Source organism: Centropristis striata, chromosome 19 (genome assembly GCF_030273125.1).
Source record: "Centropristis striata isolate RG_2023a ecotype Rhode Island chromosome 19, C.striata_1.0, whole genome shotgun sequence".
NCBI classification, from domain to species: domain Eukaryota; kingdom Metazoa; phylum Chordata; class Actinopteri; order Perciformes; family Serranidae; genus Centropristis; species Centropristis striata.
This window is the reverse complement of record NC_081535.1, coordinates 30,237,302-30,250,186: the sequence shown is the minus strand read 5'-3', so window position 1 is coordinate 30,250,186 and position 12,885 is coordinate 30,237,302. Positions and strand designations below refer to the sequence as shown.

The window sequence follows — 12,885 nt, the reverse complement described above, 5'->3', positions numbered from 1 at the left end:
AAGGAAACAGAGTATAAATCACAAAAAGTCTGTGCCACTTCTGCTACTCATAACACCTTCACTTCCCACATTTCCATGCATTTACCTTTAAACTGTCAAACCGCGGTGAGGTCGTGTCTTATTTTGTGATCTGGTCTTGTTATTTCCTGTTTTATTTTGAAATAGTAACTCTCCTCTCATTTCAGGTCACTTGCCCTTCCCTGTGAGTCATCTGTCTGATTGTCTTCCCTAATCACCGATTGTATTCACCTGGTGCTCCCTTCCCTCCATGTCTTCAAATAGTCTGGGGTTTTTTTGTGTTCATTTATATTTTACCCCTTTAGTCATTTCTCCAAGTTTTTCAGAGTGTTTTGTAGATTCTTTAATTTCTTTATCAGGTTTGGTCCCTCCATTTTGGAGAGCCTTTTGTTTGTTAGAGTTTTCATTTGTTAGTTTTCCCCTTGTCAGGTTAGATAGAATTCCCCGTTTCATAGATTAGGACTTGTTCGTTTAGTTTATTAGTGTAGTTAGGCTTCCTGTTGTTTTTTTCTTCCTTTAGGAGCAACTTTTCTTTATTAGTTATCTCAGCTCAGCTTCAGGAGTTTTTGTAACACCTTTGTTTTTTCACTCTGTTTAGGATAACTCTTGCTGCTTTCCTGAATAAAGAGACTTTAAGTACACCTGCTCTGCGTCTGAGTCCTGCCTTGAGCCCAGTCTGACATAAACAACCTTTTATAACGCCTAACTAGTCTTTTTTTGCCTGTTTTCTCTAATCATCCCATCAGTACCTGCTCTACCTTCTTGCAGGTGCAGCAGGTTGTTATCAGCTCATTGAAAGTGAAACATCTCAAGTTTGATCTGATGAGTTGTACTAAATGCATTGATGTCAAAGGAGGAGGATAAAACAAATTATATTTATTAATATGCAATGCAGCAACTGCCAATTATCTTGAATATTTAGTCAAGTAATCATAGACAAAATATGCATTATGCATAAATTATGCAGTGCCACTTTAATGCACTACCACAAGAGCTTAAGGATCAGACAGCTGCAACCTGATTCTCCTCAATACACCTAAATCCAGCGACCAGCAATCGAATGAGCTGATAACAAACTGCTGCACCTACTAGAAGGTGGAACAGAACTCTTCTCACCCTAACTTATCGGATAATTAGTAACTGCTGAGAAGCACTTTAATTTAATTTAATAGTCTGGTAACATTTGAAACTGGTGTTCTGGTCGTCATGGCTTCGGTCCCAGCAGAAACATTTCAATAACTGTTGGAAGGATCGTCCTTAAAGAGGATCAAAATGTAATAGGGCTGCACATTTTTTTTATCAAAATTACAATGTGGACTACTGCAATAACAGAACCGCAAGATGCAAAATATCACACCATGATCATTTTTATACAGTTTTCAATGTAAATAATAGTAATTATGTACATAAAATTGCATCACAATTGCAACATCACAAATTTTATTTCCAATAATTTAATTTTCCAAATCATGCAGCCCTGATTATTCATTTCTGTTCATTACCTCCTGGGTGCCTGCTGCAGACTCTTTACACTCCACCACAATATTTTCTTTACATTCTGCAGAAGAAAAAGTTGAAGGTGACGTCAGTGGATTATCCAGATTATTTTTCAAAGCTGTGATCGTTTCAGAGACTGATATATCTCATATATGGATGGAAACACCAGTTGTGGGGGAAAAAATGTAGTTTTGGATGAACCGACCCTTTCAAGTCTGACATATTATAATTTTTCTCATATTTTAGGCTAAAAAAGATAGAGCGTATTTGTGCAAAAGCAGTCCCACCCAGCTGATGTTGAGCAGGAAGCTTTAGGAGCCTCGAGGGAGATCGAGTTCCTCGCTGGGTGTGACTGAATGTTGCACAGATAAGTTTGTCATTGCTGTCAGTCTGCATATGTAAAAAGTCTTCAGGGATTTAGATTAGTATTGGGAGGGCTGCATTTTTTTAATATTTCAGGATTTTTTTTTTGGAGGGAAGAAGAAACGTTAAATGTAGGCCACGAGGTCGGAGCCGTCGTTGAGTTTGTTGTGCAGGTTTTTAAATCCACTGATCCGCCCATTCTCACTCTGCAGAGGTAGTGGAGCCGATAAGCTCATAATATATGGACGGTATTTTGCATTTTATGACGACAGGATTAAACTTTCTCTATGGTTTCTATAGACCATGAAGTTTAGTTTCAGATCCAACCGCTGGTACCAGGCAGAAGGCAACACATTTCAGGTTGTTATATTTAGATTATGTTTTATTTATGTGCTCTTATTATACATAAACTGCACATAACTTCTGCAAAAATCTATCTTTAATTCTACTTTAATATACACTACCGGTCATAAGTTTTAGAACACCCCAATTTTTCCAGTTTTTTATTGAAAATCAAGCAGTTCAAGTCAAATGAACAGCTTGAAAGGGTACAAAGGTAAGTGGTGAACGGCCAGAGGTAAATAAAAAAAGGTAAAATATAATGTACATTTCAGAATTATACAAGTAGGCCTTTTTTCAGGGAACAAGAAGTGGGTTAACAACTTAACTCTATGGAGTCTTGGGCTATTTTGTCCATTTTTGAATTATTTTCACGTCTTTGTAAGTCATTTTGTGTCTTTTTTTTTTGGTCATTTTGTGTCTTTTTTTAGTCATTTTGTGTCTTTTGGTGTCTTCTTTGTCATTTTGTGTATTTTTTTGGTCATTTTGTGTCTTTTTTTAGTCCTTTAGTCCAACATAAAATGTGATTTTGAATCTTTTTTTTACTTTCAAAACACTATCATGCTCAATAAAGAATTGTAAATGTTGCAAATGTGCATTAATTTCAGAGTACACTGAGACATTAAACTGCATCATTTTTTTTGCAATTCTGGAAAAGTTGGTGTGTTCTAAAACTTTTGACCGGTAGTGTACATATTTAATATATTAACCTTCCTCTTATGTTAGGGTCAGCACCAACCCGTTTTAGGTTTTAAATGCATAAAAGTACCACAGAACTTTTGCTTATTGCATCAAGGATTTTTGACTTTGTCAGGGACTTCTATTTAAACAAAGTAAAATGAAAAATCAATTTTACAAAATTATAAAATTCCCTGGTGAAAATGATAACGTTTGTTTTTTCAGTTATAATATAAGATAATAAAACAATATTTAGTGGAATATATATGGGTCAAATTTGACCCGTAACAGCATAGATGTTACTATAGTTAATATTAAAATAAAAAAAATATTTGAGATTTCTTCTAATACCCTTCAGTAATAGTCACATAACAACCTTTTATTTTATATCATTCTCTTGAGCAGGGATTCCCAAAGTGTGGTGCGTGGACCCCCAGGGGTGCGCAAGCTGCTGCTAGGGGGTGCGCGAGATGAAAAATGTAATGGCGGTCTGATAATTACACAATTACACTTTTCCCCACACACAATAAGGCTATTCAAAATGCACTTCATCTTAAAATGAAGCGTAGAAGCTATCTTCTTCCATTTTTCCAACCTGTGTTATGATGACGGGGTTGTTTAGCTCCACGCTCATTTAAACTTGCTGCAATTTTTGTTCAACGTGGCTCAAAATATTATAACATTTCCCACAACTTATCTGCTTTCTGCCTCTGATCCTGAGCCTGTCATCATCCTCTTTGCTCTTAAAAGTGCAAGCTTGCAAATAGAGAATGGCAGTCTAACCCATTGCTTATGGTGCTGCAGGAATATACAAAAGTTCTGGCACATGGTGGGGAAGGAGATTAATAGGATTTTATCTAAGAATCTGCTATGTGACCCATTATACATGTTGCTTGGGATATCAAATGGCTTTAATGTTGATAAATATGAGAAGAAATTGTACAAAATGTTAACTTTCTGTGCTAGAAAATGTATTCTCTTAAACTGGATAACAGATAAAACATAATTGATGTTTACCACTTTTATGCCTGCAAAAAACCCACAAAATTGCCTTCTGCCCAGTACCAGGAGTCAAACCTGAAAATAAACTTCATGTTCTATAGAAACCATGGAGGAAGTGTTATGCTTTAGTCATAAAATGCACAGTACCTTCCATATATTATGAGCTTATACGCTCCACTACAACAACCTCTCAAGATCACCAGAAGTCGAATACAAACTGCCTCCACGTCTAAAATACAACCTTTATATGTAGATTCTATGCTGAAACTGTCATGCTTTAGTCATTAAATGCACCATTGCTTTGCTTATCTGCCACACTGAGGGAGATAAAGTGTGCAGGGAGAAGACGAGTCCTGGTCTTTCCTGGGACGAGTTACGCCTCTCTCTCCCAGCCTCTATCACCAACACACACATGTGGGACAGGAGACCCGGGTGGAGATAAGAGGAGACCCGGCGGCTCCTCCTCGCTGCTTCTGCTCAGAGCACCGTGTGGGAAAGACGTGATAGTGCTGAAAAGGATGTCAGGGGTCGACACGGGAGGGACAACATGAAAGAGACGGATGTTGACGTGGACAGGAGGGATTAGTACACAGCTCTGGGACATGTTTCTCACAAATATCTGTATTCAGTCAGACGACTAAAAGAGGGTTTATAAGAAACATGTGAGGAGACACAGAGAGCCTCAGTAAAATCATAAATTTGATGCAACTTAATGCAGAGATATTAAAGAAACAAGATATTTATTATGACTTTCTGCCTGAAGATTCAAACAAAAAACAATCGGATATGTATATATCATCTATCTATCTATCTATCTATCTATCTATCCATCTATCTATCTATCTATCTATCTATCTATCTATCTATCTATCTATCTATCTATCTATCTATCTATCTATCTATCTATCTATCTATCCATCCATCCATCCATCCATCCATCCATCCATCCATCCATCCGTCCATCCAGACCTGTAGATGGCGATATTTCCCCAGAAATTGAACCTCAGCTCCATTGAGTTGCCTGCTCTTTATGAAAACTTTCTTGAGATAATTTTCTGTTGTGAATTGGCACAGTTATTCAATAAAATTGTGTTGACTTGACATGAGTTCTGCAGCACAATCCATCCAATAATTGTTGAGATATTTCACTTCAAATCTCATTTTTTTTAACAGTTCATCCTCTGGAAAGGATCATTAATATCGATAAACTTCATTTGTAAAGCAATTTTCAAATTAGAAATGTAGCTCAAAAAGTGCTTTACAACATAAAATATATATTGTTGTTTGTATTATTATTATTTATTGAACAAGAAATAATATCCAGAAAAAAAAAATCTCAGAAGAAGAGATCCTCCAGGTTTGAACGTGCAGGTTTTATAAATAACTCCACCTCCATTGAGTTGGCTGCTCCTAATGAAAAATGTCTTGACATAATTTCTGTTGTGAATCATACGGAAGCCTTAAACGGCCATGCATTCATATATTTTTTTCCCTCCATTTTCTCGTGATAACGAGTTAATTTCATTTGTTTTCCCGAGATCTCGAGAAAATTATCTTGTTATCTCGGGAAAACGACAGTTGTTATTTCGAGATAAAAGGATCATTTTCTCTGGATCTCGAGAAAACAAATGAAATGAACTTGTTATCACGAGAAAACGGAGGGGAAAAAATATACAAATGCATGGCCGTTTAGGGCTTCCGTAGATTTGGCACAGTTAGATAATGAAATTGTCTTTACTTGACATGAATTCTGCAGCACAATCCATCCAATAGATACTGGGATATTTCACTGCAAACCTCGTGGTGGCGCTGGAGACAAAACTTCCTCCTTTGGAAAGGATTATTAATAACAATAAATTGTATTTTTAAAGCACTTTTCACATAAGAATTGTAGCTCAAGGTTATTTAAAGTTAAGTTAGTTATAGTGTTGTAATATAAAGTACATTTTTGTATTTAGGAGTTAGAATTAAAAGTCTGAGAGCTTTTGGGAAGGAAAATATAAAGATCCTCCAGGTTTGAACGTGCAGGTTTTAAATGAGGAACCCAGTCTGACATCTCAGGATGTTAAACTCAGTAACTGAATAATCAATGAGCTGTGTGAATGTGTGTCTGGTGCCTTTATTCTCTGCAGACTGACCGAGCCTCAGCCTGCTGGGTAACAAGAGCAGGGTCGGGGGGTCCATGTGGCCCTTTCAGCTGTCAGTTTGATCCTGGTGATAGTAGTACTGAACGTTAACCAGCAGGTGTCAGCGACGCTGCAGGCTGGATTCAGAGGAAAGGGTACACTGATGCTCATTAATGTTGTATTATAGAGGCAGTGTTATTGTAAGAAGGGTTTTTTAATTCTAGTAATGCTGTTTCAGTTGTTATAAATGGTAACTGGATGATGAAACATTATCCTGCAGAGCTGTGAAAAAGTATTTGTGTCTTTTAAATGAAACTGAATACCAGAAATCAATGTTCATCAATGAATTAATTATCAGATATTGATCTTCCTGCTGGATCACAGTCCAGCTGTGTGCAGCAGCAGTGAAATACAAGTACATTAACTCAGGTACTGTACTCTACTGAGGTGATTTACATGAGTATTTTCTTTTTCTTTTCATGTCACTTTTTATCTGACAGCTTTAGTTACTTTTCAAATTAAGATTTTTACACACAAAACATACAAAGAGTTTACAAGATATGTGTTATGCAATTAGCCTACAGCTGAAATGATTAGTAATTTAATTGAGTTGATTGACAGAAAATTAATTAGAAGCTATTTCAATTCTACTGTGCTGTGTCAGTCATATTTTGTGCAAAACTGAAAAAAGAAATATGTATGGTTTTTAGATTCATAAATGTGAAGATTTTCTGCAACATTTTTTTGATATTTTTTTAAGGTTAAATTTCTCTTTTGGAGTATTTTTCTTTTGTTTTAGAAATAATTCCTTAAATGTTTATTGTTTCATTTGTGTCATCCTTTAGTTTTAAAATACAGGGATGACAGCAAGGATTTTTTAATATTATTTTATTTGTGTGTATAATAATAATAATAATAATAATAATAATAATAATAATAATAAATATTATTTTTTTTAACTTGAACTGAACAGTAGGTGGCGATAACGCTCCACTTGGTTTTCAAAGCAACCATAAAGAAAAGACGAATAGGACTTCAACCAATCAGAGACCACTATTCCGCTGCCTGGAAACCAGCGACCAATAGGAAGCCTCTCTGTGAGCGCGGATACACGGATTTGTTGTGTTGTGTTGTAGTTCTAGCTGTGTGTTTAACGGTAAAAACGTTTCGTTTTAGCGTTTTAAAAGATTTAAAATCCACCAAAAATGAGTTTGTCCCTCAGGTAAACATCTCCGTCTCAGTTCACATTACTAATTTAATCAGCACAGCTCGTTTTAATGCAGCGAAGCCGAAGATAACTAATGTTAGCTCTTAGCTAGCGTTAGCATGTTCGGCTTTATTTACATCATTACAGTATTAACGGTGTTTTATGAATTAATATCAGCTAGTTTATATGTCACTAATGTTAAAAACTATGTTGCCAACGAGCAAACTGATTCTGTAAAGTCATTATTTATTTCCTACTGGATTGTTTAAAATGTATTTAACGCCAACTGTTATCGTTAAATATAACTAGTTAGCTAAAGAGGTGTTACATCAAATTCTGTGTCTTGTAAGATTCTATGACCGGATGTGGAATTCCCAATGGTTCAAAATACATTAAGTCAAGTACATACTACGTACTACATTTGTCTGACAGCTTTAGTTTCGTTTCAGATTAGTTTTTCACCTCCTATACTGACTTTTACTTTAAGTTCTTTAAGTACATTTTGCTGATTCCTACTTTTACTTAAGGTAGGTTTCCAGTGTAGGAGTATTTTCACAGTGTGGTATAAGTACCTTTAAGTAGGTAAAGTATCTGAATACTTTTTTCCACCACCATATGCTTATTTTGATTCCCTATTACCTACTTTGTTTTGATAGCTGTTATTAAAAATGGCACTTCATAGTATTGGGTTGGGTGACAAAATTTGATAGCTGTGTTTTCAGTGTATTAAATCTTTGGCAACAAAGGGTTACACCAAATATTGACTAAATTTAGTGTCTCATAAGATTCTGTGAACAGATGAGGAATTCCCAGTGGTTCAAAAAACATTAAGTCAAGTACAGTTCTTCAGTACAATTCCAGATACTTGTATTTTTTTTGAATATTTCCATTTTCTGCTCTTTTATAATTTTCTCCTCTACATCTCAGAGGTAAATATTGTATATATTACTGCACTACATTTGTCTGACAGCTTTAGTTACTTCCTGTCCATGTATTTCCAGATCTGTTGATGTTGAATATTTGTTACAAACTGAAGGATGAAGAGTTTATTCATGTGTCGAGAAAATTATCCTCCTACAGCTAAATAAACTCTTTGAAAAACCCTCTTAGATCACCTGGAAAAGTCCTCCTCACCAAGCTGAAAACGGCTGTTTTTCTGGCTTTTAAGACAAACGTGGTTCCCACAGGACAGCAAATTAATTTATTAAGGATATTAAGGTCTTTGTTTGTTAAATAAACCAAATATTAACAGCTAAAATATCAGTGTCTAAATTTGATGTTTCATTCTTGGTAACAGCTGCTGTGAGTATGTGACAAAGTATATTATGGCAGCAACCTTAATTGTTTTTTCTCCATTATTTGTTTGGTCTTTGTAATGTCTACCCCGGATTCTCAACGTCTAATGAGATGCCTATAAATGAGTCTTGTTTTGTCCAAAACAAAAAAATATTAATTCTAATATAATATAAATCAGAGAAAAACAAAACATTTCCATATTTGAGAGTGAGAAAACAGCATTTTCTGCCAGTTTTGAATGAAAATAACTTTAACAATTGATTATCAAAATAGTTTCTCATTATTTTCCTGTCAGTTGACTCATCAACTAATCGACTAATCGTTGCCGCTCTAAAGTATAATATAAATGTAACACTGATATCTCTCTTTCCAGAACTGATCTTGCGGCAGATAAAACCAAGCGAAAGAAGAGGAGAGAGCTCACTGAGGATCAGAAACATGAAATCAAAGAAGCTTTCGAGTTGTTCGACACCGACAAAGATAAAGAAATCGATTATCACGAGCTGAAGGTGAGCAATAAAAGGACAAGTCAAGGAAAAGAGGCTATCTTTCAGCTAATATTCGGCCAAATGTGCTAGATGTATGTAATTAAGATTGATTGAGAGCTTTTAAATGTACATCAGTATCCTGGTTTTCAGTCTTATCGTGGTTCTGATCATTTTGGGTTTTTTTTACATTTATGTGGATAATAAATAATATCCATTTATTCATGACCATGAAAAAGAAAAGACATAGGTTACATAGGTTCTTTATCACAGTCTATGTTCTTTATCTATGCACACTGTTCATTGCACCTTATTTGTTTCACGGCACCAACATTTTTATACTGTATATTCATATTTATTCTGCACTGGAATTCTATTCTACTCCTTAATACATATTCCTTCTTTAGACACTTTATATTTTAGTGTATTTTTATTGTATTTTTATATTTTATTGCTTGAAGTATGCTTAGGTTGTTCTTTTTATTTAATTGTGTTGTCATTGTCTGTGTGTAATGCTGCTGCTACACTGCAATTTCCCAGCTTGGGATAAATAAAGTATATCTATCTGTCTGTCTATCTATCTATCTATCTATCTATCTATCTATCTATCTATCTATCTATCTATCTATCTATCTATCTATCTATCTATCTATCTATCTATCTACATGATATCAACTGGGAGGAATGTTGGGCTACAGAAATGATGGAGAGGTGTTGCATACAGATCATGTAAACCCACTCCTTGATTATGTTTCTGATTAACATATTCCATTTAAATTTACTAGTTTGCCAAATTAAAAATCCCTCCAGGTGGCGATGCGTGCGCTCGGCTTCGAAGTGAAGAAAGTTGATGTTCTGAAGATCCTTAAAGATTATGACCGAGAGGGAAATGGAAAAATAACATTTGAGGATTTCAATGAAGTCGGTAAGTTAATATAAATCTCTATCTGGAGGGATATTAAAGGAGAGAAGTTCTTTAGTAAATCTTTAATGTGTTCACATCTCTGTGCAGTGACTGACCGCATCCTGGAGCGAGACCCGAAGGAGGAGATCATGAAGGCCTTCAAGCTGTTCGATGACGACGAGTCGGGCCGGATCAGCCTGAGGAACCTGAGACGAGTTGCTCGAGAACTCGGGGAGAACGTCAGCGACGAGGAGCTGCGCAGCATGATCGACGAGTTTGACGCAGACGGAGACGGAGAAAGTAAGAAAATCATTACTGGCGTCTGACTGTAGTGTCCATCCCTCTGCGGCCACTAGGGGGAGACAAACGCTATTCTTTATTATTAAGTGTAAATGGAAGACGTTTATAAATAATATTGTAGGCTGAAATGTTGCTAATAACAATAATTATTGCTAATTATTACATTAATTATCTTATAGGATATAAGTTCATTTACTTCTCTCCAGATTAAAACACAATTTTTTTTTTTTTTATGTTTTACTTTTCAACAAAATCGACTTGAGCTGATTGATTTATTCATTTAAGTTGATCGACAGAAGATTATTCCACAACCAGTTTGATAGATTTGATAGTAAACAAAATATATATTTTTCTTTTTTATATTGTTGCTCGGACAAATGTGATGTTTAGGAATTCAAAATGGAATTTTTGACTTTTTTTCTGATGTTTTATAGACCTTAGTTTTAATAGATTAATCAACAAAATAGTGTATATATATTTTAAAAAATAAATGTATATATTTTATTTATTATACATTGTTATAATATTTCATTTTAATATAATTCTATTCGATATTTACAGGGTTTTTTTTTATGTTTTACTTCTGAACAAAATTGACTGAAACGATTTATTAATGTAAGTTGATCGACAGAAGATTATTCCAAAACTAATTTCACTGTCTAATAACGGTTAAAGCTATTTAACCTGTAAAGTAAAAGCTGTTACATAAAAGCTATACATATACGTTGTTATCTGTGCAGTAAATCAGGAGGAGTTCCTGTCCATCATGACCGGAGACTCGTGATGACGACTCAGAGACTCAACGTGTCGCAGTGAGAGAAGGTAAACAACAGTGGGCTCATCTGAACCTGACAGGACTGGATTATACTTGATTCTGTAGAAAAGAGGACCAACTTTGTGCCTCCAGTCTCTCCTCAACATGTGATCTGTTGACATCATGACGCTCTTTAATCTAAATGAACTCCACGTGACTATTACATCATTCTGACTTCATAAAAACATCCAAATTCACCTCAAAAGTAACATTCAGATGAATTTAATGTTGTGAGTTTATTGATTTATATTCTGTGTTTGCTGGGAGTAACACACACATTTCATACTGTAGAGGAACTTTCTGACCGGTTGTATTTGCAGCGTGAATGTTTAAATGTGCTATTTATTTTGTATACAAATAAATCGGTTTGACTGCGAGTCTGTTTTTAATATTTTATTTCACATTTTTAGTTTACAGCTGACAACAAAAACTTTTTTCAGACCCAAAGCTGTTGGTTGCACTATCCAAAACACAGTGGATCTAAAATGAACTTGAGAAAAAAACAGAGAAGCTTTTAGTATTTTTTCTTCACAGTTTCAACTCGACAACCATCAGATGGATCGCCATAAAATTGTGTTCATACATTTTTGGATTCCAGAGGATATATCCTTGAGATGTTTTACCATGAGACTTTTCCTCTAGCTCTGCCTTCAGGTTAATATTTAAGACTTTGAGTGTTATTTTGCATCTCTTTCTAGTAGTTTGACATCTTTTTGTGGTCATTTTCAATCTGTTTTTTTGTAGTTTCGCACCTCTTCTTAGTCATTTTACACTTTTTTTAGTTGCTTTGCATCTATTTGTGGTCATTTTGAATCTGTTTTTATTAATTTTAAACATCTTTGTCATTTTACACCTTTTCTTAGTACTTTTATATCTTTATGTCGTTATTGTGCATCTTTTTGTGGTCATTTTGTATCTGGTTTTAGTTATTTTGAATCTCTTTGTAGTAGTTATGCATGTATGTGGTTGTTTTGCATCTTTTTCTAGTTGTTTATCATGTTTTTGTGGCTAATTTGTATGTTTGTTTGTTTTGTTTTGCATCTCTTTTTAGTCATTTTACACCAAATTGTTATTTAGAGTCATTCAGTTGCCAATTTTGTATCTGAATTTTGTTATTTTGTATCTCTTTTTAGTTGTTTTGAATCTTTTTTATTGTTGTCTTACATCTTTATGTGGTCATTTGCTTCTGGTTTTAGTTATTTGCACCTTTTTATTAGTAGTTTTGCATCTCTTTCTAGTTGTTTGTCTTTTTGTGGTCATTTTGTACCTGGTTTTCGTTATTTTGCATCACTTTTCAGTAGTTTTGCATGGTTTTGCAGCCAGTTTTAGTTTGTTTTCATCTCTTCTCGGTGATTTCCCGTCTATTTTTAGTAGTTCTACATCTGTGTTTGTAGTTATTTGGCCTCTCTGTGACTGTCTGATTGACTTTCCAACAACAAATGTCAAGAGTCAGTTCACACAGAGACTCTGTGGGTCTGTTCAGTGATCCGTCTGTCTGGCTTCTATCACCCCTGGCCAACCTTCAGGCCCCTCCTCTGGTATTTATCACTATTAATATCGGCATTGTCATAGTTAAAATGGCATAACATTTTATCCTAACCACAGTGATAATATATGTATGCATCACAGCTAGAGTTCCCATAATCCTGCAGGACATTAAGGCTCAATATGTCTTCCATATATCCTTCTATCTGATATTATGATCAGTTTATTACATCTAGTTTTAGAAAATAATGCAAGTTGTCGTCCAGCAGAGTTCCTGCTGGCCACCAGATGGCGCCACTCATTCATCAAAGCCTCAACGTTACAGTATGATGACACTGAATCATTCTCACTGCACACAGTCTAATCATTTA

The 12,885-nt window shown here is 35.0% G+C and overlaps 1 protein-coding gene across 1 annotated transcript; it reads left to right on the top strand.

Moving 5' to 3' along the window:
* Positions 1 to 7,110: 7,110 nt before the first annotated feature.
* Positions 7,111 to 11,406, top strand: cetn3 (centrin 3). The gene is made up of 5 exons (XM_059358116.1): positions 7,111 to 7,245; positions 8,900 to 9,035; positions 9,822 to 9,936; positions 10,024 to 10,215; positions 10,956 to 11,406. The coding sequence occupies exons 1-5, from the start codon at positions 7,229 to 7,231 to the stop codon at positions 10,997 to 10,999; spliced, it is 504 nt and encodes a 167-aa protein (XP_059214099.1). The 5' UTR covers positions 7,111 to 7,228; the 3' UTR covers positions 11,000 to 11,406.
* Positions 11,407 to 12,885: the final 1,479 nt, after the last annotated feature.